This window comes from Callorhinus ursinus, unplaced genomic scaffold (genome assembly GCF_003265705.2).
Source record: "Callorhinus ursinus isolate GAN/ISIS: 27379988/994484 unplaced genomic scaffold, GSC_fseal_2.0 scaffold1, whole genome shotgun sequence".
In the NCBI taxonomy this organism is placed as follows: Eukaryota; Metazoa; Chordata; class Mammalia; order Carnivora; family Otariidae; genus Callorhinus; species Callorhinus ursinus.
This window is the reverse complement of record NW_027397063.1, coordinates 146,462,734-146,490,020: the sequence shown is the minus strand read 5'-3', so window position 1 is coordinate 146,490,020 and position 27,287 is coordinate 146,462,734. Positions and strand designations below refer to the sequence as shown.

The window sequence follows — 27,287 nt, the reverse complement described above, 5'->3', positions numbered from 1 at the left end:
GCTAAACTGTCCATTTCTTGGTAGCACTCTTCAGAAGCAAAGTGTTGCCACTGTGCGTATCTTTTTCAGCCTCTCAGGTAATGCTCTCGTTGGTTAACTCTCTTTAAAAATTATGGGTTGTATATGAATTTTATTGGGGTTTAAGCCATATTTACGCCCTGTTGTTTATCATATTTTTCTCTTGAGGGCTAGTCTCTTCATGGTAGCATGAGAAGAACCTGCCCCTTTCCACCTCTGAGACCTGTTCTCCTATATCTGAAACAAACTGCTTTATCCTTTGTCTCTTTCACCTTTGTATCCAGCACTTCATCTTATTAGTTGTTAAGGACTAAGTAGAATGAAGTTTTCACTTTATACTTAAACCTTTAAGTAATATTTAGGAATTTCTGAGAGTACCTACCCTAGTCAGTCTAGCATACTAGAAACCATGCTATCTCGTGAACGCCAGAAGCCTCTAATCTCCACCACCACCCCACCCCCCACACCCCCCCCCCCCGCCCCCCTCCAAGTGAATACTAGTTTAGGGTGAGTTCTAGAGCAGGGATCAGCAAACTAGGCCACAGGCCACATCCAACCAACTGTCTGTTTTTGTTTTATGCATGAGCTTGGAATGTTTTTTTAATTTTTAAATGATAAAAATATTCAAAAGAAGAATAATATTGTGTGACATGTGAAAACTATATGAAATTCAAATTTTAGTGTCCATAAATAGAGCTTTATTGGAATACAGCCTTATTCATTTACATGTTGTCTGTGGCTGCTTTCATGCTACAGTGGCAGAGTTGAGCAATTGCAGCAGAAACTATATGGCTCACAAAGTCTAAAATACTTATTATCTGGCCCATTACAGGAAAAATTTACTGACCTCTGTTTTAGAGTAGTTAGACAACTGAGCAAAGCTGTTCTGTTTTGTTTTTGCCCATTAATATCTTCTGGTATGACTGTTAACCCAGTTATATTTAAAGAGCTGTAGTCAAGCTGGAAGCCAGCATTGTTCATCCCTTCAGTCCTGCAGCCTCTACTTGTGCTCCTGCTCTCAAACTTAACTTTATTTAAATACAGCTCCGCTTTGTGTATACACTCACTGTCCTTTTCTTGAAGTAATATTTGGCATTAGAGCCCATCACTTGTTTTGACTCTCTGCCTATAGTATTCATTCTCCTTCCTGGTGCTAAAAGTACTTTATAGTATTTTTTAGCTGAATTTAAACCTGTATCAGAAAATGGAATAAATGCTTGTGAGAATGAACAGTTTATTCAGCAGATTATTCCCTATGCAGAGATCCTTTTTCTACTTTTGTTGGCCACAAAATCAAAACCAAGGGGAGGGGAAACACAGGCAAACTAGGATTGTAAAAAGGTTTACTTGCAGTACATATAAGAGATAAACGAGCCAACCTCAGCATGTCCTGTCTTTACACTATTCACACACCCAATATGCTCCCATTAGCAACAGCTTTGCTTATACAAAATGGTTCTCAAAGGTAAGAGTGAGATAGATTGGGGTCAACTATTTAAAACCATGCAAGTTCTTGTGGAATTTGGTAATGTCCGTGTCCAGGTTTAGAGACCTAATTGTCACAACTGAACTGGTAATAAGGCTGCATTTAGTGATATTTGTAGCCTTTTGTCTCTGCAGCTTCTGCAGGACTTTTAAAAGCCATTTAATTTCTACTTCACCTACCCGCCCCCCTAGGTTATTTGTCCCTACTCATAAGACGTAACTGACTGGATAATAAAACTAAGGCGTTATGATCAGAGTGAATTGTGACTTTTAAAGTTAGACTTTCCTATGCATGTTCTTAGTCAATGGCACATTTTTCTGGCTTTATTTGGGATTTGTTCAGATGCTCTGCATTCTCTTGAAGGTGTTTGACATTGTGTTGTGGCTGGTGGGTTAATGTGTTAGAGTTAACATTCTGTTCTACATTTGATACCTTTTGTAAACTGCCTGTAAGCTGTAGTAACTCTTCATACTGATCTCCCCTTCAGTTTTTCATTCCTCTGTAAAATTTCTGTCTTCCACACTTGAGCACATTGATGTTGTCAGTTGGCTGTGCTCTGGTACATCTGCACAGGTCTCCTCCACCAGTGGCCTCTTCCAGGAACCACTTGTTCTCAAAACTTGCCTAGTGGTTCTTCTTGTTACTGTAACAAAGTAATTTGCAAGAAGTGGTATATAAGTGAACAGACTATATTTAATGGATGTGTAAAGAAAACTGTTTTATGAAAACTGTTGAATTTTTAAGAACTACATGATAAGGACAAGTCCCTAAAGAAATTTCTGTTCAGGGACATCTGAGTGGCTCAGTTGGTTAAGCGGCTGCCTTCGGCTCAGGTCATGATCCCAGGGTATTGAGATCGAGTCCCACGTTGGGCTCCTTGCTACGCGGGGAGCCTGCTTCTCCCTCTGCCTGCCGCTCCCCCTTCTGCCTGCTGCTCCCCCCTGCTTGTGCTTGCTCTCTGTCTCTGTCTCTTTCCCTCTCTCTCTGACAAATAAATAAATATCTTTTTAAAAAAGAAAAAAATTTCTGTTCAGTGGCCTGGGCTGGGCAAGACAACTGCAAAAGATTGGGAAGAAATTGTAGAAATCTAGGCTTCTGCTTTCCTTTCAGGGAACCCATTGTCAAAAACAATGAAACCCAGGGGCGCCTAGCCAGCTCAGTCAGAAGAGAGAGCTACTGTTGATCTTGGGGTCATGGGTTCAAGCCCCACATTGGGTGTAGAGATTACAAAACAAAACAAAAACTTCAAAAAAAATGAAACCCATATTAAGAGATTGATAAATGAATGTAGTATAAGATGTTAAGCTAATGTGATTAGGTATCTTATTTTTTGTTTCTTTGTTTAAACTGATTATTTTCAGTTAATCTGTTATTAGTACTGATCATGGGGATAGGGTCAAGAGTTTTATTGTTATTTGTTATGGGATTTTTTAATAATATTTAGGGAATAGCTAATTTATTTACTATTGTAAATGAATTTCGTACAGCAAGAATGCATTCCTGTCTCTCTTAGTTTATTAAATTGTCATTGCTTTTAATTTGTAGTTTTATATTGTCTTATAACTTTGTTACACTTTTCTGTGGTCCATCTCTTAATGCTGTTAAAACTCACATGCAAAAAGATTATCTTCAAAGGTTTTTTTTGTTTTGTTTTTTCAGGGTGAGGAGCTTCTTACATACCTTTGGAAATCTTTAGCTTTTTTTTTTTATTAGGATGATGTTAAATTTTTAAACCCAATTTTGAAAATAATATTTCCTTTGGTAGATGATAAACCTAATTGGGGAGCTATTATTATTTAACTTTTTAATTGGATAGATTTTTAAGCTAATTATCCCTTTGGATATGCATCTTATCTGGTTGAAATCCATTTCAGTGTGTTAAATTATTACCATGAAGAAATAAATATACAGAGTTAGAAACTAAGTACCACCTGTATCGGCCAGAGTTCAGTCAGAAGACAGAAACTGCAGGGGCGCCGGGGTGGCTTAGTTGGTTAAGCATCTAACTCTTGGTTTCAGCTCAGGTCATGATCTCAGATTGTGAGATTAGCCACGCATCAGGCTCCAGGCTAGTGTGGAATCTGCTTGAGATTCTCTGACCCTCCCCCGGCTTGTGCACACATGTGTGCTCTCTTTCTCTAAAATAAATAAATCTTTAAAAATAACTGTTGTGGGTTTTTTTTTTAAGATTTTATTTATTTATGTATTTGAGAGAGCGAGAGAAAACAAGTGGGGGGAGGGGCAAAGGGAGAGGGAGAAAATCCCAAGCAGACCCCCGCTGAACGTGGAGCCCTACATGGGGCTCTATCCCACAACCCTGAGACCATGACCTAAGCCGAAATCAAGAGTTGGACACTCAACCAACTGAACCATCCAGACTCCCCAATAGTTATTTTTACAGAGAGAATTTAATATGAAGAATTGTTAAATGGGTATGGTGAATTAAAAATCAAAAAGAGAACACTAAAATGTCATCGAGGTAGCAATTACAGTCAACAGCTCCTACTCCTAGAGCTGGAGGAACAAAATGAGGAGGTTAAAATTATTAAAACTTAGAGGTGGGGCCCTGCAGAGCTGTGGCTCAGACCTCTGTGAGGGAGTACGAGCTGGCTGGCATCTCTGACAGGCCCTGTGAGCTGGATCAGTGAGGGTTAGAAAAATTGCAACAGGAATCAGGTGCTGGGAGCCTCCTGCCAGATTTGCTAGGGTTTTATAGACAAAAACAGGGAGCCAGAAGGAGCATGTCCCTTCTTCTGTCAGCTTCCATCTTTCCAGCACCCCTATTAACAGAGTTTAGCAGGAAGCCATTAGAATCAGCAGGAAAATGGTTTGCCCAATCCTGGCTAGGCCCAGCATCACTGAATATGAAAGAGTGGATTTGGAGCTGAAAGTAGCTTAATTACTGGCTCTTAAACAGCTACTACTTCTTAAATTTACTTTTTTTTTAAGATTTTATTTATTTGACAGAGACACAGCGAAAGAGGGAACACAGCAGGGGGAGTGGGAGAGGGAGAAGCAGGCTCCCCACCGAGCAGGAAGCCTGATGCGGGCCTCAATCTGGGATCAGGTCTGGGATCATGACCTGAGCCAAAGGCAGACACCTAACAACTGAGCCACCCAGGAGCCCCTTAAATTTACTTTTTTATTGTTTATGTGCAGTAAAGGAAGATTTGTTTGCATATATAAATTTAATTTTAAGGCCCTCGTTTCTTTCACATTTGCTTTCCTGAACACTGCAGCATACATGGATCCTCTGCTCTGTTATTTGCCATCATTTATTGACATTTAGTGTCATTTAAAATTGCCATTTACCTTTTTAAATGATTATCTTTTCACCTGTATTTCTTGTGTACTTGCTACTGTATTGAATAAGGATAGGAGGGCTCTGTTCTTACAGTTTGAAGTTTACAACTAGTCTACCTTAGTACTTTATAGAGAGTTAATCAACCATTGCTGTGGACCTTGACTTTTCTGAAAGATGGTGATTTTTTTAATGCTGTCTTATAAAATGGAATGTCTCTCAAAATTATGCCTTTGTTGATATCAAAAGAGTTATATTTTTCATATTTTCTTTGGTGCTAACATGCTTAAAAATAAACTTTAAAAAAATAAATTTCCTTTTGATTAGCAGGTGCTTCTAAAGAAGGAGGTGCTGGAGCAGTTGATGAAGATGATTTTATAAAAGCTTTTACAGATGTCCCTTCTGTTCAGGTAAAGATACCAGTAAAGTGGCACTCCCCAAGAATAGTGCTTGCATACCTGTTCGTATAATTACTTTTGTCCCTTTTTAAAAATTCTCTTTTTTCTTAAATGACTATGTAAGTAAAATACTTGGCTTATTATTACCAAGCTCTTATTTGTTGGTACAATTAGGTTTTCAAATGATTTTTCTCTGAGGCTAAAATAGAATCTGTAATGAATTATGACATTGCAATGTTCAACTACATCCACTTTTTTTTTTTACCTCCTACCTTTTTGTCCACTTTATCTCTGTCTCTTTTACAGGCATACCTTTCTCTATCTGGCTGTTGAATATTGGAATTTCTTAGGGATCAGTTGTGGGCCCTCTCCTCTCCACTTTCTTACTGAGTCATTTCCTTCAGACCCATGGCTTCAGCTCCTGCCTTTACATAGATGACGCATCTCTCTTGAGTGCCAGAATAATTTCTCCACTGACTGCTTACCTGACATGTCCTTATAGATATCCCAGAGGCATCTCAGACGCAACCCGTCCAAAATGGGGCTCATGATCTTACCCTTACAAATCTGCGCTTCTAGTGTTTTCTATGTGCAAACCATGACTTACTTCAGTTATAAAAGTCAGAAATCTAGGACTTATTCTACTGCATCAGATTTCTAACTTAGTAGTATTCACACTTCTTTTGCTTATATTATCTCCTAAAAGAATGTTTGAAAAGTTGTCTACCCTCTCACCAAAGTAAATTTTTGACTTTTCTCTTTTTCTTGTTGGGGAAGGGGGAACCTTAAACTGTATTCCAGAGCAATGCATCATAATAAGATTCAGAATGGCAGAGGGGCCTGCCTACCTTCTGAAATTGGGCAGAAGGACTGTTGTGAGGGCAGTTTGGAGGCAGGAAAAAACTGGCTCAGAATCCTGCAGTAGTCATTCTCTGACAGAATGTTATCTTGACCCTCTCCTACCTCCTCACCTTGTCTCATGCCCTGCTCCCCTTTGTAGTGTTGTTGGGGAAATTAATGGCTGTTGAAAGTGAAAGACTCTTTTGATGAAGGTATCTGTTTGATATTACTTGGATGGTATCACCAGGATCCCTTTCTCTCCCTGTCTCTGGATTCCTCCACATGGTCTTCCCTCATGGTCAGCAACATGGCTGCAACTGTTTGAGCCTCACACCTTCACTGCCCTCTGTGTCTTTTCTGATTGGTCCTGTAAAATTTGTGAGAATCCTTCTGATTGAACTGATTTAGATCACATGCCCACCTCTGAACCTTTGTGATGTAGAGAAATAATGTGCACCAATTGATTATGGTTGGGTCATTGGCTCTCCTCCTGTCCCCCTTTGCACTTTTTACTCCCGTGCTTTGGCCTTCTTTCAGTTTCCTTCTGTCACAGAGTCTTTGCACATGCTGTTCACTCTAGGGAAGGCTAATCTCACTACTTTGCCTGATGATGTTCAACTCATCCTTCGCTTTCAGTTCAAGCTTGACTCTTTTAACTAGTTCACACCTCCCATATAGACGTTCATGGAACTGTAATTCTTTGACAGTACTTTCTATTTGCAGTTTTATATCATTTGATTAATATTTTTCTCTCCCTGCCTGGATTATAAGCTCCATAAGGCAAAGACCATGCCTGGTTTTGCTCACCATAATATCCTTCATGCCTAGCATCGTGCATCCCTGTTATGTGAATATTTAAGTGAGTGAAGGGATAATGGTGTTTTTGGCAAACAGTTGGCTCCTGAGGAAACAAAGCATGTAGCTTTCCTGGCTACAGTGTGGGGGAGCTAACCTAAACCATGTCCTTTTGCAATAGTGTGTATGAATGCAGTAGGTACATACCTGAAGTCATTTTGAGAAATTAGGCCTATTATTAGTTCTTAGGATATTTGCATCATGTTTTTGAATGACAAAGCATTTTGAGAGTATATCTAAAGTTAGTCATGAGCAGAGAAATAGCACAAGGGTAACAGGCAAGGAAGACAAATTAAAGCATTTTACTTTATTGTCTATAATGTATATTTTCCATTAATAATGGTGCTAGAATAGGAAATAACGTTATTACTTGAAAGATTACTATAAACATTGGGGCATAGTTTTGATATTGCTTATGGCAAGAAATATTAATGTTATAATTTTGTATCTTTAAGATCTATTCTAGTCGAGAACTTGAAGAAACATTAAATAAAATCAGGGAAATATTGTCAGATGACAAACACGACTGGGATCAGCGTGCCAATGCAGTAAGTTTTTTATTTTTTATTTTGTTATCCTTCTCTTTTTTTTTTTAATGTTCCAAAACATGGAAATTCAGTAATATTACTACATGGTATTTGCTTATGAAATAGAGCATATGAAAGCTAACATTTCTTTCTGGAAAACACTTTGAGGTAATAGGAATTTTCCGAGTTGGGTCAGTTTTTACTGTTTCTGCTGATCTGTGGAGCCTATCTCACTCATTTGTTAGTCTCTCCACATGTGCTACTTATTGACTGACTAAGAAAGTGTGAGCTTCACTGATGTCTGGGTGATGGCTTTGTGTGGGTTTACATAGTTGTTCATCAGTAGGCAGTGTTCTCAGTTCTTATAAGGTTTTCCTGTAAAACAGTTCACTTTGCCCACGTGCTCAGTAATTCCATAGTATTGACATTAATTGATGACAATATATCTGTTTGGCTTTTTTTCTTTATTTTCTCACATATGTCTCTGAATATGATGAATATTTTTCACCTGTGATTTAAAAAGAAAGGTCTCCTATCCTTGAGTTAAGAATATTGTATTCTAAATTTGTTGATAAAATATTTGATAATTTTAAAATAATATCTATGTTGACAAAGGACTGTATATTTTAAAATTTGTAAACTTGCCAGATTTACATCTGAGGTTCCAGATGTGTCCTCTAGAAGCCAGAGAAAGGGTTCCATTTTTTTTTAAAGATTTTATTTATTTCTTTGACAGAGAGTGAGAGAGAGAGCACACGAGCAAAGGCAGAGGGAGAGGGAGAAGCAGACTCCCCTGCCAAGCAGGGAGCCCGATGCAGGCCTCGATCCCAGGACGCTGGGATCATGACTTGAGCCAAAGCAGATGCTTAACCTACTGAGCCACCCAGGCACCCCAAAGGGTTCCATTTGAAGACTTCTGCTCTGAGAGTTCTCAGTCTCCATTTTGATTAATAAATCCTATGTGGCCCTTTGAAAATTGCCCTTTATGATGCTACAAACAAAAGATTTTTCAGCTTCTCTTTAATAGGAAGTTTACATATTTTAAGGTATTAAAATATTTTAACAGAAAATGTTGCTCCATATTTGCTAAATATGATTCATTATTCTGTCTTCAGTTCTGAGATTAGTCTGAGATAGAAAGACCTCTGTCGTAGGTAATCTGTGGAGAAACATGACAAATTAAATGTTGTCAATATAAAGCACAAACTTTGTACTTAAGAGTTTTTTGTTGGGGTGCCTGGCTGGCTCATTCAGTAGAACATGCAACTCTTGATCTTGGGGTCAGGGGTTCAAGGGGTTGTGAGTTCAAGCCCCGTGTTGGGTGTAGAGATTTTTTTGTTTTACTTCAAAACAACCCTTTTGGAAACACAGGTGGTCTTTTAATTTTTTTAATTAGAAAAGTGACATGGGCTCATTGTAGTAAGTGGAACAGTACAGAAGAATAAGGGAAAAGTTAATAGTTTACTCCCTATTAAGGAAATAGTTGTTTTCATTTTGGAGTATATCCTCTTCTATGTATATGTATGATAAGATAAACACAGTTTTTTTCTCCCACTTCTATAAAAATAAATGAGATCATACTAGATATGTTACTTAATAGCTTGTTTCCATTCACTTTCTTTCATAAATTATGCCCATTCAGTACAATTGCTATAGATGCCAGGCATATATTGTTGCTCAGATATTTATTGAATGCAGATCAACATGTGCATATATTTCTTAGTTAAAAGATACCATGTAATTTATTAAACCATTTCCCATTTGATGGACTTACAGTTTTTTATTTTTTGCTATTTCAACAATATCGCAATAAATATCCTTGCACACATTTATAACAATGGTGTTTTTATTTTTGTAGGTTAAATTTTTCAAAGTGGGATTGTTGGGTAAAGAGTAGATACAGTTTTATTTTAGTGTTGCCAAAATATTTTGAACAAAGGTGTTAGTGACTCATAATCTTACTTAAATAAGAGCATCTCTTCTTTCTCATACTGGAAGCTGTTAAGTCTTTTTAATTTTTGCTAGTCTGATGGAGAAAAATGATACATCTTTGTTGTAATTAGCATTCGCTTGTCACTAGTAAGGTTGAGCACATTTTCATATATTTATTTTGCTCAATTTAATATTGGATTACTTGTCTTTATCTCATTTTATTATCATTCTTTGTGTATTGTATTTAATATGTTGCAAGTAATTTTTTCCAATCATGTTGTGATTTGTTTGGTTAATCTTGTTTAGGTGCCTTCTGATTTCTCTTCTACCTATGATAGTTTCCCTCATATGCATTAAGATTATATAAATTGTTACAAAATTTTTCCTACTATTGTAATATCTTTTTTATGGTTTTCACTGTCAATCCATCTGATTAGTTTTAAAGATCTCTTTAAAAATTTAGAGAACGTCAGAGTTTAACATGAAATTATATATAATAATGGATAGGATAGGTAAACTTTTAACTTCTCAGTATGTGTGAGCACAGATATGCAAATGTGGGTATCTTTTGATGTAATTTTATTAGGTATGTCTGGTGTTAATATGGAAAACATTTGTCAATCCTATATTTAAAAGTAATGCTTAAGGATAGAAATGGGGAGAAAGAGCTATTTATTTCACAAAGTGTGAAAAATTAAAATATGGACCTGGCTGACTAGTTGGTCCAGTTGATTCTGTACTTTGGCTTATGGGTGAATATAGTTTCCAAATTTGGCCCTTTAAAAAATAGTCTTCTTGGTAGATACTGGTAATTTTGCCCATTTTGAATGTACTTATGCCACTGAATTGTATGCTTTACAATATTTAAAATGATAAACTTTATGTTAATGTCTATTTCACCACAATAAAAACTTTAAAACTTACCCTTAAGACTTTAAAATGTACTTAGCTATTCATACGTTACATATAGCCATTTTGTATATAACTAAATCTGTAACATTCTTTTCCAGAAAGCTTTCTTTAGTTTGCATGTTTTATTTATATTAATGCTGTTAAAATGTCTGAATATAGTTATAAAATTTTTTAAATTTTTGTTCAAATAATGAAGTTTTGATAACTTTTTTTTTGGTATTGACATTCTTTATGCCAATAATGAAAATTCTCTTTACTTCAGCTTAAGAAAATTCGATCATTGCTTGTTGCTGGAGCTGCACAATATGACTGCTTTTTCCAACATTTACGCTTGTTAGATGGAGCACTTAAACTTTCAGCAAAGGATCTTAGATCCCAAGTGGTTAGAGAAGCTTGCATTACTGTAGCGTAAGTATGTTCTTTCTGTGATAAGTTTTTTTTATTCAGTTCTCAGTGATTCAGTGCTCATTAAGTAAAGCAGGACAACCCCAAAACAGCATGTATATAATCCAAAAATAATTTTTAATATCAAGATTCCATTTGTGTGATTTTTTTTTTTTTAATCTTAACAACACTATATAAACGTTAAAATGTGGTTATATGTATAAAGCCCATGGCTGCCTTTTTGGTCACTAAGTCTTTAAGAAGAAAATTAATGGGTCTGAGAACTATTCAGTTTTCTCTTTACTAATTTGGATATTAAGCTCTCTATTTCTGATATTTTAACAGTTATTCTGGAATTATAACGTGTCATTAACCTATCAAGATTCAAATTTATTCCGCATGTTTATATTCTTCCAAAATTCTAGTATGGTACAACACTTAAATTTCTTTTACCTCTACTTCTGATCTGTGTACTGTTGTTATATAAGCATTTCTTTGAAGATAGGGAACACAAAGATGCCCACTATTAATATTTCTAATCAAAATTGCATTAGATGTCCTGGTCAGAATAGGGAAAAAAAAATTCCAGGAAATAAAAACTATGAGGGTTTCCTAGAAAAGGAACAAAGCTGCCATTATTAACAGGTGGTATAATTATCCATGGAAAACCACAAGAATATATAAACAAATTATTTTAATTAAGGGATTTTAGCAAGATGCTAGATATGTCAATATACAAATATAATTGGATATCTTTTAAAAGCAAAAATAAAAAAACAGAAATCTACAAAATGTAACCTTGAGAAATATTCCATGGTGAGAGTTCTGCTTCTAGCAATCCTGCAATAACTGGTACAGAGCTAGCTCTCTTGCAAAATTGGATAAAACATGTGAAACAGCTATTTATAGATAATGGACAGTGGACGGAGCAAGATTGTGATTCTTGAAAGAAACAATTCAGTTGAGCAGTATAATCACAGTTTTGACCTGGAGGTGCTTTTTGGACCATGGAGAAGAGAGGAAGCATCCAAGGAGAGCAAGACAGTTTCATGAGTTGAAGAAACAGAGACTGGAGTTTCTGAAAATTGGAGTGGTTAAAATTTACAGTGCAGAATCCTGGAGAGTAAAGAGAGAAACAGAGAAAGAGCTATAGAGAACTGGATAAGGGATCCCATGAGTCTAGCTGAATACGGATCTGTGCATGTGAAAGGTGCAACTCCCTGAGGATGGGAAAGAACTAGTGCTGGAGGCTATAAGGTAAACAACAGTTCCCAGAGCTCATACGGGCTGGGAGAAGTTCAAGTTCTGATGAGTCAGAATGGAGAAACCTAGTTGAATACCCGGGGCATTTGGCAGAGATCTCAGAAAGGCCATTGTATAGGAATAATACTAAATTAGTTTTAAAGTAAGGCTCCTTCCGATAAACTGATAAAGATCATGCTGATTCCCAAGTACATCACCTGCCTACCAAAACAAAACTCACTCTTTAAAGGAAGACCACTCTATCCAGACATAGGTGGTACCTCCTTGCTTCTGATTTGAGGTTCCTTTTTTTTTTTTTTTAAGATTTTATTTATTTATTTGACAGAAGGAGAGAACACACAAGCAGGGGGAGCAGCAGAGGGAGAGAGAGAAGCAGGCCCCACACTGAGCAGGGAGCCCAGCGTGGGCTGATCCCGGGATTCCGGGGTCATGACCTGAGCTGAAGGCAGACGCTCAACCAACTGAACCACCCAGGCACCCCTGAGGTTCCTTTTTGCCTGCGAGTTTAGACATTAGAAAACTTGATAGTATAACGGAACACTAGTAAATAGGTCTGAGTACCTCTGTGAATCAAGAACCTGAATTTTTGGAGCTAATTGTATCCCAACAGTGTATTTTAAATAAGACATGAATATATAAAAAGTAACCAAAACTGCAAGCATTGTCAGGACTGTGAGTGAAGACAGCATCCTTCTTAAGTGTTCTAACTAAATCATGCAATTAAAGGCTGAATTTAGTTGTTTAATTCCAAATTCGAAAGAGAAGACAGATGAGCTTAGGGTCACCCAACGAACTAGTGTATGGTAGAGCTGTATTTTCAGTCCAGAATTCTGAAACCCTATACCAAAGATGTAAGGGAGTATTTCGGACTAAAACAGTAGTGGTACCAATAGAAATAGAGATTGTCTTGACGAGTACTAATATGGGTAAGATTTTGAACTTGTTTGTAAAATATGTTGAATTTAAGATTGATGTTGGGGCATCAGAATAGAAATATATGATGGATAAAGACTAAAGGTCAGAGCAGTCAGGGCTGAATGTTTTACCTGTCAAGATAATGGTTAAATTCTGACATCAGATGGCTTCTCTTCACCATTGTAAAAGATTGTAAAGGGGCACCTGGAGCAGCTCCTGGGCGGCTCAGTCGGTTGAGCGTTCAGCTCTTGATTTCGGTAGATCATGATCTCAAGGTCTGGGATTGAGCTCCCTGTAGGCCTCTGTGCTCAGTGGGGAGTCTGCTTGTCCCTCTCCCTCCTCATCTGACCCCCCAAAGTAAAAAATAAAATCTTTTTTAAAATGTGGGGGTGCCTGGGGGGCTCAGTTAAGCATCCAATTCTTGATTTCGTCTCAGGTTGTGATCTTGGGGTCATGGGATTGAGCCCTGCAGGCTCTGCATTCAGCATGGAATCTACTTGAGATTCTCTCCGCCCCCCACGCCCCCCACACTCTCTCTCTAAATAAATAAATAAAATATTTTTAAAAAGAGAGATATGGTAAAATGCCAAATTTCAACTTTGGACTAGACAAAGGGAAAGAAAAACAAGGAAATGAAGTAATATTTGCATTTCCCTTTCTCTTTTGTTTTTCTGCCATTTGAAGTGGTTAAAATAAAAATTTTAAGTTAATTCAGTAAGAGCATATTTTTAAATTATATAGTCCTACCTATACTTAATGTTAAAAAAATTTTTTTTTGTTTTCCTTTACAGACATCTTTCAACAGTTTTGGGAAACAAATTTGATCATGGCGCTGAAGCCATTGTACCTACGCTTTTTAATCTTGTCCCCAACAGTGCAAAAGTCATGGCAACTTCTGGATGTGCGGCTATCAGATTTATCATTCGGGTAGGTTCTTCTCTTCTGTGTTTCTCCTTCATTCTCCCCACCTCTCTGTTTTCAGTATACTTAAATAAGTCACTGGTACTTTTTTTTTAACCCCAAAGGAAAAATCACTCTTGAATGACTTTTTCTGAAATAAAAGCCATACTTGATTATTACAGTTATTATAGAAAAATAATACAGAAGATTACTAAGTAAACATGCTTGCATACAGAATATAATATACACAGGTACATGTACGTGTGTGTGTGTGTGTGTGTGTGTGTAAAATTATGTTATAGGTAGTAACGGGCAGATGTAAAACAAAAATGTTATAGGCAGTGGTATGACAGGGAGATTCTTAGTATTTCTCATCTTCCATATCTTGAATGTGTTCCCAAAAAACAGAGTTAAAAAAATGAATCTACCCTCTTGAATTCTGTTCTTCTACAACTAATCACTCAAGCCATTCAATATATACTTTTCCAAACTTCTGTGCCTACACAAACTATTATTTATTACAAAATATAAACATAATATTTGTATTTTACATATATATAAATAATATTTTTTAACTTGTTTTTTAAACTTCATTTACTTGGGCAGCTTCCCTTGTCCATCCATATAATTCTTCTTAATGTCTAGATTGGTTCTCTGTTAAAGGACAGTAACATTAAATCATCCTCACCATTCTTCCCCCTGAAGTTTATGGAGTCCTTTTTTCCATCCTTTTCCTACATTGTGTATTATCAGTCTCTTAAAGGCCTTATAATTTGATAAATGAAATATTTTTTCATATTCTACTTCACATTTCTTAGATTACTTAGAGATGTTAGGTATTTTTTTCCTTTCAGAATTCTTCTGTGGATTGCCAGTTTATACTTTGTACATTTTTTCCTCACTGATTTCGAGGGTCTTATGTATCCTATAAGTATATTGATTCTGTGTTATAGATGTAGGTACCAGTCTGTCAGTTCTTCATATATTGTTTAAGCTATTATTTGTTTATATGAACTTTCAAATTTTTATGTATTGAGACAATGCTCTTCTTGTGGGTTTTGTTATAGTTAAAATGACCTTCCCCATTTCACAATTATAAGATATTCAGTTGTTTGAAGCTTCTTTAATATTGCTTCTTACATTTAGATCTAAGTGGATTTTGTTTCCTTGTGGAGTATAGGTATCTAATACGATTTTCCCCCCAAATACAAAACCAGTTGACTCAGTGGCATGTATAATTCAGTCTTTTCTTGGCAATGCCAGCATGTTCACATAATAAATTTCCATTAGGTATATGAGTCTGTTTCAAAACTCCTATTCAGTTTCTTTGATCAGTTTGTTCTTTCCTAGTAAAGAGATGAAGTTTTGTTTCAATACTGCTGCACCAGAAGGTTGTTTCAGCAGTGAAATCAATTGCCTATTTAGAAAGCTATGAATCCTTTTCTGTTTTAATATTTTTTTAAGGTTCTCTCAATCCAGCACCATGGTAACTGTGTTGAAAAGTAGTAGGAATTATTGAGATCTTTGTTTTGTCTCTGAGTCTATGGGAGTACCTTAATTACAATGTTTGGTTCAGGTTTCTATGGATACTCTATATTAGATTATGGGAGTTTCCTTCTGTTGATATTTTTGCTAAATTTTGATCAGGAATAGATGTGAAATCTTATCAACTATATTTAATATCTTTAGAAATGATTATTTATCCATTGTACATTCATGAACTGAATTTTGGCTGACCATTGTAAATCATTATACTGCTAGATTCATTTGGCTAATACTTCAGTTAAGATTTTGGCATTCATTTTAATATATGAGTCTTTATAGAATTTCGTGTACTTTTCCCGTTTTACATATTTTTTATTACATTCTCTTATTAGGGCTTGCTGACCTTGGAAGTTCTTTAATGACTTTTCTAGTATTTTAGACTCTGAGCACTTTTGTATTATTTGTATTTTCTCAGTATATCCTTTTCATATAGACTTTAAGAATCTTTGGCATGAGGTCATATACTGTATTCTCTTAAATAAAAAAAAAGTCTCTACCACTGTGGTTCTATTACCATTTTTTTGTTAACAATATTATTTTTTTACACTTGTCAGAGGCATTATTCTTTTTTTATTTTTTAAGATTTTATTTGTTTGCAAGAGACAGAACGAGTGGTGGGGAGGGGCAGAGGGGAAGAGAGAGAGAGAGAGAAGCAGACTCCACGCTAAGCAGGAAGCCTGATGCTGGGCTCGATCCCAGGACCTAGAGATCATGACCCGAGCCAAAGGCAGATGCCCAACTGACTGAGCCACCCAGGTGCCCCATTTATGAAAGTTCTTTCTTCAAATTTTAGTTTTATAGTTTTCAGAGGTGTTCTTCAGCTTTTTTTCTAATCTTTTAGTTCCTATAAGTTTCTTAATTCCTTTCTTTGACTTGTGTTCTCTTCTTTTTTTTTTTTTCCTAGATCTTTGTTGTATGTCCTTAGATAATTTGTTGCGGTTTTTATTATTATAAGGCTGTAGGTTTTCTTTTGAGTTTGGCATTAGGAGCATCCCAGTGATTTAGATTTACCAAATTCTTTTTATATTTATCACTTGTAATTTTCATTTCAGCGTCCTCTTTGAATTACATAATGATATTATTTGCATTTTCAGTTGGTTCTTTTGTTACTCTTGTCGTCCTTAGTATATTACATTCTGATCAGAGAATTTGGTTATACAGTTTCTTCTTCAGTGAATGCCTTGAATTTTATTTGTGTCCCAGTACATACTAAATTTATATAGGTAGTCTTTTAGTACTCGCAGAATATGGAATTTGTTTATAGAGTACTTTGTTCATCTCTAAATCTAGCTTGATATTTCATATTATTCAAAATCTTTATGGTCTCATTTTTTTTAAAAGTCACTTTATCTGGCAAATTCTGATTCTAGATTTTTGTCAATTTCATTTCCCTAAACAATTCTTACTTTATTTTATGTATGGTCAAAGTTTTTTACTATTACCATTTTGAAATAGTGTTTTTTTTCCTATCATTTCTGTTTTCTATTCATTGTGCATTTTTTTTTACCTGTTTTTTATGTTCTTAGAAGTTCCTTATTCTTGATCAGTGTCAAGAATAAAACCTCTGTTTTACTTTACTCACATTTTTAAAAGTTTACATTTTATCTCATTCATGTTGTTTTTCCCTTAACCATTAAATCGAACAAAAACATTTTCATTTTCAGCAATTGAAAATTGCAGTTTTTTGGGTGCGCCGAGGTGGCTCAGTCGTTACACGTCTGCCTTCAGCTCAGGTCATGGTCCCAGGGTCCTGGGATCGAGTCCCTCATCAGGCTCACTGCTTGGCAGGAAGCCCGCTTCTCCCTCTCCCACTTGCCCTGCTTGTGTTCCCTCTCTCCCTGTGTCTCTCTGTCAAATAAATAAAATCTTTAAAAAGAAAAAAGAAAGAAAATTGTAGTTTTTTACTTTCATTCCTGACCACTGTTTGTTAGTAAACTCTTATCAACCAGTTTTTAATTGGTTCTGCATAATTTGTTTGATTTAGTGTGTTCTCAGTTTTCGTGCATATTTATCTTTGCATGTCTTATTTTTTTATTTTTTACTTTTACTTGAGAGAGAGCTTGTGCACACACATGAGTTGGGGGTGGGCCAGAGGGAGAGGGACAAGCAGGCTCCCCACTGAGTGTGGTGCCCAACACAGGCTTGACCTGAGCTGAAGTCAGAAGCTTAACTGACTGAGCCACCCAGGCACCCCTGTCTTTGCATATTTTGAAGTGGCTTTTCTTTGCCTTTACAGAAGAACTAAAAAATTGGACCTTAGCTTCATATTCCTTTTTCCTTAGAATTGTTTATTTTTCAGGGGCAGCTGGCTGGCTCAGTTGGTAGAATGTGCGACTCTTTTTTTCTTTTCTTTTTTTTTGAATGCTCCAAAAGACATTTCTTTTTCTTCTTTTTTTTTAAGATTTTATTTATTTATTTAATACGGGGGGGGGGGGGGGAGAGAGCAAGCATAAGCAGGCTGAGCAGCAGGCAGAAAGAGAGGGAGAAGCACGCTCCCCACTGAGCAGGGAGTCCAACATGGGGCTCGATCCCAGGACCCTGAGATCATGACCTGAGCCACCCAGGTGGCCCTAGTGTGCAACCCTTGATCTCAGAGTTGTGAGTTTGAGCCCCATGTTGGGCGTAGAGATTACTTAAAAAGTTAAAAAGAAATTGCTTTTAATTGTTTACTTTTCATTCAGAATTGTTTTCTTAATTTTCTATTGTTTAAGAAGTGAGATACCATTTGTTTCTTTTCTAAAAAAACAAAAATAAAAACTTTAGGAAGCTTCACAGAATTGTCTCTGTGTTAGAAGTTTCCCTACAGCAGGTCTAGGAGTCTTCCTCCATTAGTGCTATCCTTGCACACAGTGGATAAGGATTTCTGACGAAGGTGAATTTTCCTTAAATTATGTTAATTTTCTTGGATCATTTATTTATTGCTTCTGTTTTCTTTGTCAGGTTTTTTTCTTCTGTTAGTTTTATTATACAGATATTGCAACCTCAGTATCATTTATCATTTCTTGAATTTTTTGTCTTTTGCCTTATAGCTGTATACGTTCTCAGGAAAAATTTCTTTTAATTCTACTTATGTGACAGTATCTGTGTTGTCATTCTTAGGCTTTACATATCATAACATTGCTTTCAAATTTCTCATTTTTCATAAGCTTGCTTAATGTTATTGATATATTATTCTGTCATCTCAATGAAAATACAAATCAGGTGGTTTTTGTTGTTTTATGTTATTTCCTGTTTTCTGTATTGTGTTTGTCTCCCAGAGGACTGCTTCCTTAGATTGCTATATTTGATTTCTAATTCTTCTTTTAATTCTAAAGAATCTTTGTATTTTTCAGTTATTGACTTGTATTAATAAATTAAAATCTAAATCGTCTGACTTGATGTTTGGTTGAAATGCTTCACCTGTAACTATGAGGTTCACTTTTTATTTTCCTTTGGTATAGCTCCCCCTGAATATGGTGTAGTAATAGGTCAGTGTATCTCCCCATTCCTGCCACTGTGTTGAATGTGGGCTAATCAGCAGTAGGGTTTGGGGGAGGTTATGAGAGAGAGGAAAAGGATGGTAGGTAAGACCTATATAGTGTGTTGTGACTGGGGAGTCTCCTTGGGCTTTAAGTCCATAGCCACTTTTGGGGAATGGGTTCTTCCGGGTGCTGTAGGAAACAAGTCCACACAGCCCTTCCATGCTGAGTGTTGTATAATTCTCATTTTGAACAACTTCAGGTCTGTAGGTGGTTTCCCTCTGTAATAGCTGAAAAAAGTTTGCACTTTTATTTTGGTTGAGTTAGTTATAGCAGACACAGATGGGATACATATTCTCCTTCAGTGAAAGACTTGTTTTTCCAGTACTGTAAGCACTACTGGCAGACTGTTTTTAGCGGCCTCCTCTTCCAGGATTGCCGCAGCTGCAGAGAGCTGCCTTTTCCAGGGTCTTGTGCCTTCCCTTCAGGGCCCACATCCAATAACTGATTAATGTGGAAGCATAAAGTTTTGGCCATTTTAAACTAATTCAAGACTACTCTGAAGGGCCATTTTAACTCCAGAGCTCCCTAATGGCTTTTAACGAAAATATCCCGTGGCTAAATCAGATTGATTTCTTTGTCTGCCAGTTCCTGCCTCCTTCACCACCCTTCCACAGGTGTTGATTCCAAGGGCACTTCTTAATATCCTGTATGGTAGACTTCATGTCAGAGCCTGCTTTCTAGGTAATCCATCTTGTACCATTAGCTCAGAAGAAAAAGTAGGATATTTGAAGCATCAAATATGTATGTTTAGGTTACTATTTCCTTCTTCTGTCTCCTGTGTACTTTTTTAGTGTTCACTTCACTAAAGAAGAGTGTTTAAGAATTACTGATAGAAATCAAAAGATTTTATCTGTTGGGCAGCTGGGTGTCTCAGTCAGTTAAGCATCCAGCTCTTGATTTCAGCTCAGGTCATGATCTCAGTTGTGGGATCCAGCCCTGCATCACGGACTCTGCACTTAGCAGGGAGTCCGCTTGAGATTCTCTCTCTCCCTCTCCCCCTCGCACTGGCACACACTCTGGTTCTCTCAAATAAATAAACAAATCTTGTATCTGTTGAACTTTACCTGAATTCTAGACAGCTGTGGTTCAGTCACAGTGAAGGTTACATTAAAATCACCATTTCCAAGTGCATTCCCAGTAGTTACGTGTGCAGATTCACTCCGCTTACTTGCTTTGATGACTTAGTAGTTATTATTTTCCACCAGCAGTAGCCTATGGCACCTCAGAGAGCATGACACATGCATGCCCACTCCTTCTAGTGCTCTCTCCCCAGAAATACACTGTCCTAACAGGTCTTTGCAATTACACAATTAACCTCTCTTTCTAATACAGTATTTCAGCCACACCTGCCCTTCTGAAACTGTATCATGATTACCGTTACTTTAATTGGGGTAATTTCTTTCCAAATCTGATATTATGGGGTTTTGTTGTTGTTGTTGTTCTGTTCTAATATATCTGAATACTGGGTTGTAAGGCAAATAGAAGAAGGGATTATATGAAGTGGACAATATTTTTCAACCTTTTCTAAAACATCTTTTTCAGCATACTCATGTACCCAGACTTATACCTTTAATAACAAGCAATTGCACATCAAAATCAGTTCCTGTAAGAAGGTAAGTTTTGAGGGAAAAAAATTCTTAGTATAGCTTTAATATTGTATTATGTTTAATTGTTATTCTGGTACAAAAATTAGTTGACACTAATTTCTTGCCTTCTAGAAACCTTAGTAAATTTTTTTTTTATCTTATGTCCTATAAGGAAAAAGGAATGAAATGATCATTATAACCACTCACGTTTCTCAGTTTTATCATATTAAGCTTTGATTTCTTTGGGCCACTGGTTGCCTGGTTTTCAGAGAGGATGGAGTCGAGAGTCAGGTCTTTGCTAGAGTCCTACAACTGCCATTGAATCACTGTCCTACCTTGGGCAATTTAAACTGCTCTGAACTTCAGTATCTACATATGTTAGTAGGGCTAATGATATTGATCCCATAGAATTGTGAGGATAAAATGAGATAGATACACATTAGTAGAATTCAGTGTAGTGTTTGGAACAGAGCAAATAGCCATATCAGGTCAATCTGTCAGTCTCTCTGTCTCTCCTTATGATTTCTACTGTTTTAATGTCATCACTGTCACCAGCAATACTAAAGACAACAAAAACAAGGTTTGTACATTTGATGTTTAAGAAAATTGTGAAGAATCAGGGACGCCTGACTGACTCAGTTGGAAGAGAATGTGACTTGATCTCGAGGTCATGAGTTGAGCCCCATGTTGGGTATTCAGAGTACTTAGTTACATAAAGAAATACATACATACATACATAGAAAAATTGAATCAGGAGTACCTGGGTGGCTCAGTTTGTTGAATGTCCGGCTCTTGGTCTTGGTTCAGGTCTTGATCTAGGGGTCATGAGTTCAAGCCCCGCATTGGGTTCCATGCCGGGCATGGAGCCTACTTAAAAAAACAAAAAAGAAAGAATAAGAAAACAAAATTGAATCATACCATGTGATTTCACTCATATGTGGAATCTGAAAAACAAAACAAATGAACATTCAGAAATACAGAGAACTAATGGTTGCCAGAGGGGAGGTGGATGGGCAAAATAGGTTGAAGGGGATTAAGAGATCCAATTTGAGTTATAAAATGAATAAGTTACAGGGATGTGTAAAGTACAACAAAGGGAATATAATGAGTAATATTGTTTAACTTTGTATGGTAACAGGTCATAACTACAGTTGTTGTGGTGAGCATTTTATAATGTCAAATCACTGTGTTATATACCTGAAACTAATATTATATGTCAAGTACAATTAAAAATAAACTTTAGAAATAAATAATTTTAAAAATAAAGACATTTAAGTACCATATTCTATATGCTAATTTGGTACATATACCCATCTTTTTTGAATTCATATTCTTTTCTTGATCTCAGTTTCTTAACTATTTTAAAATTATGTTGGCTTGATTTATTTTATTCAAAAACCATCTTAAACGATTTTTGCAAGACAGTAGACATAAGTAAATAACTACATTTTTTATATTTGCAATGAAAGACATTTGGTTCACAACAATTTAAACTATAGTCCTATCTGATCATGTTTTGATATTATTTCTATTGCTATATGCTTATAAAATCTGTTCTTATTCATTTGGTCATTATTGTTTCAATAAATATTGTTTGAGTAACAAAGAAAGTTGAAAAAACTCTTTTTACTTGATAAATATGTATTTAAGTACTTTGACTGCTGGGAAGAAACCGAAAGAGACATTGTTGCCTTTAAGTGATTCAGAGTTTTGGCAATAGTTGTTTGATCACCGATCTCTTCAGTCCAAGATCAGCAAATGACAGCTTACTGGTCAGATCCGGCCAACAGTCTAGTTTTATACAGCCTGCAAGCAAAGATTATTTCTTACATTTTTGAAGGGTGGTTATAAAGGGGGAAAGTAGAAAAATATGAGGTAGAGACTTGTATGTGGTTCACAAGGCCTAAAATATTTACTGTCTAGCCCTTTACAGAAAAGGTTTGCCAATCTCTGTCTTACATTGAGGAAAGTGGTAATTGGAGAAATAGGAATGTGACAGAGAGGAAGAGTCAAGAAATGCATCATAAAATTGCCTTGAAAATGGGGAGCAATTCAGTAACTTTAGGGGAATTGAGTGGGTGTAACCTACGCAGAGATATAAGCTTGCTGAGTGCTACAGAGCCATCAGACAGGCCATTGAGGCCAGAACTCGTGATAAATGGAAAGTCTCAGTAGGAAAAGAAGCTAACAGGGCAGAGGGGCTGTGTAGGGAGGGCAGGATTAGGTTGAAGTCAGAATATAGAGGGCTTTGAATGTCTACAAAGAGAAATTTTGACATTGCTCCATACTTTGACAGTTTTTGGTGAGGAGGTAATACTTTTAGTTTTAGTTTTTTTACTTTTAGTTTTTATTTCAGCTATGACCAATGATTAAAAAGGGACAATGAGAAGTATGGGTTTAATTAAGTAGGAATTCTTTCTTATAGCTTATATAAGAGGGCAGAGTCTGAACCAGAGCTGTATTGATGATAATAAGTTGAAGATTTTATTCAGGAAATAATTCAAGTGATTTTGGGTGTAGAAATGAGAATTTGATCATTGGATATGGATGAAGAGGTGATATCAAGTGCTTCAGACTGTGAGTTCTGAATCAGAATGCCAGGGTTTAGGTCCTGTCACTTTAGGCAAGTTAATTTTACCTCCCTATTTTCATTTTTTAAACTGTATAATATGGGCTATAAAAGACTGGATTCGAGAGGGTAAGAATTAATTTGTTTTTTGTATGTAGTGTTTGAGTTGATTCTCCACCTGTGTAGGGATGTCCAGTTCAACCATGAACTGCTTGAAACTTTGACTTAACAGCTGAATCGAGGAACCAGTGCTGGAGATAAAGGCCTAGATGTGAGAAGTATAGCTAATAGTCACAGCTGAGGGCACAAATACAGATGTTGTTACCCAAGTAAAAACTATGAAAGAGAAGTGGGCTAAGATTAGCACCGACCATGTGAGCACCTATTTAAGGGAAGGTGGAGGAAAGTGTTAATAAAAGAAGAAAAAGAGGGTACAACTGTGTCATCAGATGTCAAGAACGAAGAGAAGCTCAAGAATGAGTCAGTTGAAGAAGTTGAGAACTAGAGGGCTTAGGAGATACTTGATTAAAAATTACGCATATTTAAGAAAAGCAAAAATGGAAGATCCATACCATCTTTCTTGGTCACCATTGTATATCTTCAGTTTCTACTGCAGAGTAGGTGTTTGACAAGAATTTTTTAAATTAAATGTATTAAATTTTTATATTTGATGAACATTTTAAGGTAAAATCATGGGGAACCCTGAAGGTTTTTTGAACTATTTAGCATAGGAATAGTTGGAGCCTTAAAGTAAGTTAAGTATTTGACAGTTAAGATAACTAAAAACATGTGTTATACTTTAATTCAGAGAACAAAGTTCAGTATTAGAGAAGAAACTAATTAACATTTAAATTAATATAACTTAATATGTTAAAACACTTGGTTATAATTAACTTTTATTTTTCAGGCGTTCATTTGAATTTTTAGATTTATTGTTACAAGAGTGGCAGACTCATTCACTGGAAAGGTATGCATTGACTTCCTTTCCTACTTCTCCTCCCATTGTCACCAGTTCTTCAGAAGTGAATGGGTTTTGGGGCACCTGGGTGGCTCAGTTGTTAAGCACCTGCCTTCGGCTCAGGTCATGATCCCGGGGTCCTGGGATCGAGGGGTCCTGGGATCGAGCCCCGCATTGGGCTCCCTGCTCAGCGGGAAGCCTGCTTCTCCCCCTCTCACCCCTCCTGCTTGTGTTCCCTCTCTTGCTGTCTCTCTCTCTGTCAAATAAATTAATTAAAAGCTTTAAAAAAAAAAAAAGTGAATGGGTTTTGCATTATTTCTCCCTTTGCTTAAAAGTTATTTGTACTGGTTTTCCTTTAAAGCTGTGATGTAGTGTGGCTCCTCTTATTCGGTGCAGCTGTGATTTTCTTCTTTATTTGTGAGTTAAGTGAGGATCTCTTAAGTAGAATGGGGTTATAAAGGTTAAATTGGGCAGAAATTTTAAAATGTATCTCCAGACAAGTGACCTAGGTTTCCTGAAGTGTAATTAATCAACTAATAAATGATTTAAGATAGAAGGAGGGCCCTTCTTTTCAAAAGAAAGAGATTTTAAGAAGAGATGCATTGGGAAGTTTCTCTGTACCAGTTGTCAGGTGTCATTGGTCAGGAATATACTGGGCAGTGTCTAATGTAGCTCTGAGATGAACAAGAGGAAAATGTGCACAGCTAGTTGGTCACTAGCTAGTTGGCTATTTGCATGGTAATAATTTCAAGTTTGAAGCTTGGGGTATACCTGCATTTACATTGAATACCTTGCTGATTTTCCATTTTCATGGAAATCGTTAAACCTATTTACAGCCCATTTTTAAAAAAATAGAGTTTGTTTAATGTAGGCATGATATAATTCTAAGTTTCCTTTAAGTTCTTTTGTGGCAGCTACTATTCATTTAGGTCAGATCATAACTAATCATACTATTAGCAAATCATTTCTACATTGGTGGGTTGGTGAGGAACCACACCAAAGGGTTTTTGTTTTTTTTTATTATTCATTAAGAATTTAAAACGTGAGTACTATACTTATATACATTATCTGGACTTCTTGTAAACATAATTACATTCAACTTTTTAATGTTTGGCTTGTCAGGAGGAAACCATACATGAATGAAATGTGTGGGGTGGATTATGAGAAATCTTAGATTTATTATTGCACACTAATCTTTTTATCTCCCCTGCCCCTTTATGTGTAACATATAGGTAGTAAATATAATTTGTGGTGAAATATAGTTTTACTCATGAATCTAAAGGTGCTTTGGGGGACCTGGTTGACTTAGTTTGTAGAGCATGAGACTCTTAATCTCGGGGTTGTGAGTTCAAGCCCCATGTTGGGTATAGAGATTACTTAAAAATAATAAAATCTTTGGAAAAAATAACATGTTTTGTTTTATAGACATGCAGCCGTCTTGGTTGAAACTATTAAGAAGGGAATTCATGATGCTGATGCTGAGGCCAGAGTGGAGGCAAGAAAGTAAGTCTATAATGTATTTTTGTGACAGTTTAAGTGTACTTGGATCTTTACTTTGAAAGGAATTGTACTGGAAGAATGAAAATATCACAAGTGTCTCAAGTATTCTACTTGGTTAGCTCTTTAGTAAATTCGAGATAGATTTTTCTCCATTAAATCTGTACTAGATATATGGGACCCCTGGCTAGCTCATTTGGTAGAGCATGCAACTCTTGATCTCAGGGTTGTAAGTTTGAGCCCTGCATTAGGTATAGAGATTACTTTTAGAAAAAATCTGTACCAAATGGCTAACAGTTGACTTCACATTGTCATTTGTATAATCATCATTATTCGTATTCCATCATAACATCCTCACTTTCATTATGAATAAAAATAGCTCTCATTTATTGAGAATGTGTTAAGTACCTGATACTGTGGGGTACTTGGTATACATTACTATCTAATCTTGAAAATGATCCTCCAAATGTGGTATTTCTATAGATTGGCAACAGAAGTTTGGAGATTTGGGGGTTAACTCCAGGCCACACAAACTGTAAGGAGCACAGCCAGATTTTGAACGGAGATCTGCTTTTCTCAAAAGCCTACCGGCTTTCCACCAAAATTTGTTAAATTTAGAAAGTATTCACTTGAGGGGTGCCTGGGTGGTTCAGTTGGCTAAGTGTCCAACTCTTGGTTTTGGCTCAGGTCACGGTCTTGCAGACGTGGGATCAAGCCTCTCCTCAGGCTCTGCGCTCAGTGCGGACTCTGCTTCAGTCTTTCTCCTACCCTCTCTGCCCCTCCTCTCTCTCTCTTTCTCAAATAAATAAATTAATTAAATAAATAAAATGTTTTTTTAAAAAAGTATTCACTTGATATGTAGTAGATATATTAATATGGTCTCATCTTCATTCTCAAATGTACGCATCTTATGTGAAGCTATTACTTTATGTTCTTTTTTCCCTTTTTTGTTGTTTGTTCATTTGTTTTACAGGACATATATGGGTCTTAGAAATCACTTTCCTGGTGAAGCTGAAACATTGTATAATTCCCTTGAGCCATCTTACCAGAAGAGTCTTCAGACTTACTTAAAGAGTTCTGGCAGCGTAGCATCTCTTCCACAATCAGACAGATCCTCATCTAGCTCACAGGAAAGTCTCAAGTAAGGTCATAGAAATGATATTACTGATTTCTTCCTCTCCAGTTCCCTGTAATTTCATAAATTAGATGATTGAATATCTGCTTGCTTTCACTTGAAGCCTTGAAAGAATGATAACTGGAATGTGCAGTTGACCCTTGAACAGTAGGGGTGCCTACCCATAACGTTAAAAATCTGCATATAACTTGACTCCCCCAAAACTTAACTACTAATAGCTTACTGTTGACTGGAAGCCTTACTGAGAACATAAACAGTCGATGGACACATATTTTGTATGTTGTATATATGTTATGTACAGTATTCTTACAATAAAGGAAGGTAAAGAAAGGAAAATCTTATTAGGAAAACCATAGGAAGATAAAATACATTTATAGCACTGTACTGTATTTGTTGAAAAAAAATCTGCATAGAAGTGGACCCACACAGTTCAGATCTGTGTTGTTCAAAGGTCAACTGTACTTACTTTTTTGGCCTGTGTCTCAAGGGTTGGATTACATGCTGGTGTAACTTCTTTTGGGGTGAAGAGTTTAGTGATTCAAATTTTGTTTCTGTATGTTCATGTTTGTGAAAAATATTGGGAAACATTGATTTATATACATTTTTTAATAACCCCAAAATAGTTCATACAGTAAGCAGCCTGTTTCTGGGGCATTATAATGGAGGAATGGTAGTGGGGATTCAGAAGTCATCTTCAGAACCCTGACACAGCACTATGTAACTAGTAAAAATACATTGCTTTCCT

At 36.3% G+C, this 27,287-nt stretch overlaps 1 protein-coding gene across 50 annotated transcripts in view; it reads left to right on the top strand.

Moving 5' to 3' along the window:
• Positions 1-27,287, top strand: part of CLASP2 (cytoplasmic linker associated protein 2) — a 177,931-nt gene that overhangs the window by 69,754 nt on the left and 80,890 nt on the right. For 26 of the 50 annotated variants that reach the window (XM_073902391.1, XM_073902399.1, XM_073902394.1 and 23 more), the window contains 8 exons: positions 5,133-5,215; positions 7,354-7,446; positions 10,532-10,677; positions 13,623-13,758; positions 20,340-20,410; positions 23,860-23,919; positions 25,336-25,413; positions 26,381-26,548. In XM_073902391.1, coding sequence (XP_073758492.1) covers positions 5,133-5,215; positions 7,354-7,446; positions 10,532-10,677; positions 13,623-13,758; positions 20,340-20,410; positions 23,860-23,919; positions 25,336-25,413; positions 26,381-26,548 — 835 coding nt within the window. The remainder of the gene's footprint in view (positions 1-5,132; positions 5,216-7,353; positions 7,447-10,531; positions 10,678-13,622; positions 13,759-20,339; positions 20,411-23,859; positions 23,920-25,335; positions 25,414-26,380; positions 26,549-27,287) is intronic. The other 24 variants (XM_073902392.1, XM_073902413.1, XM_073902442.1 and 21 more) reach the window with 1 other exon arrangement.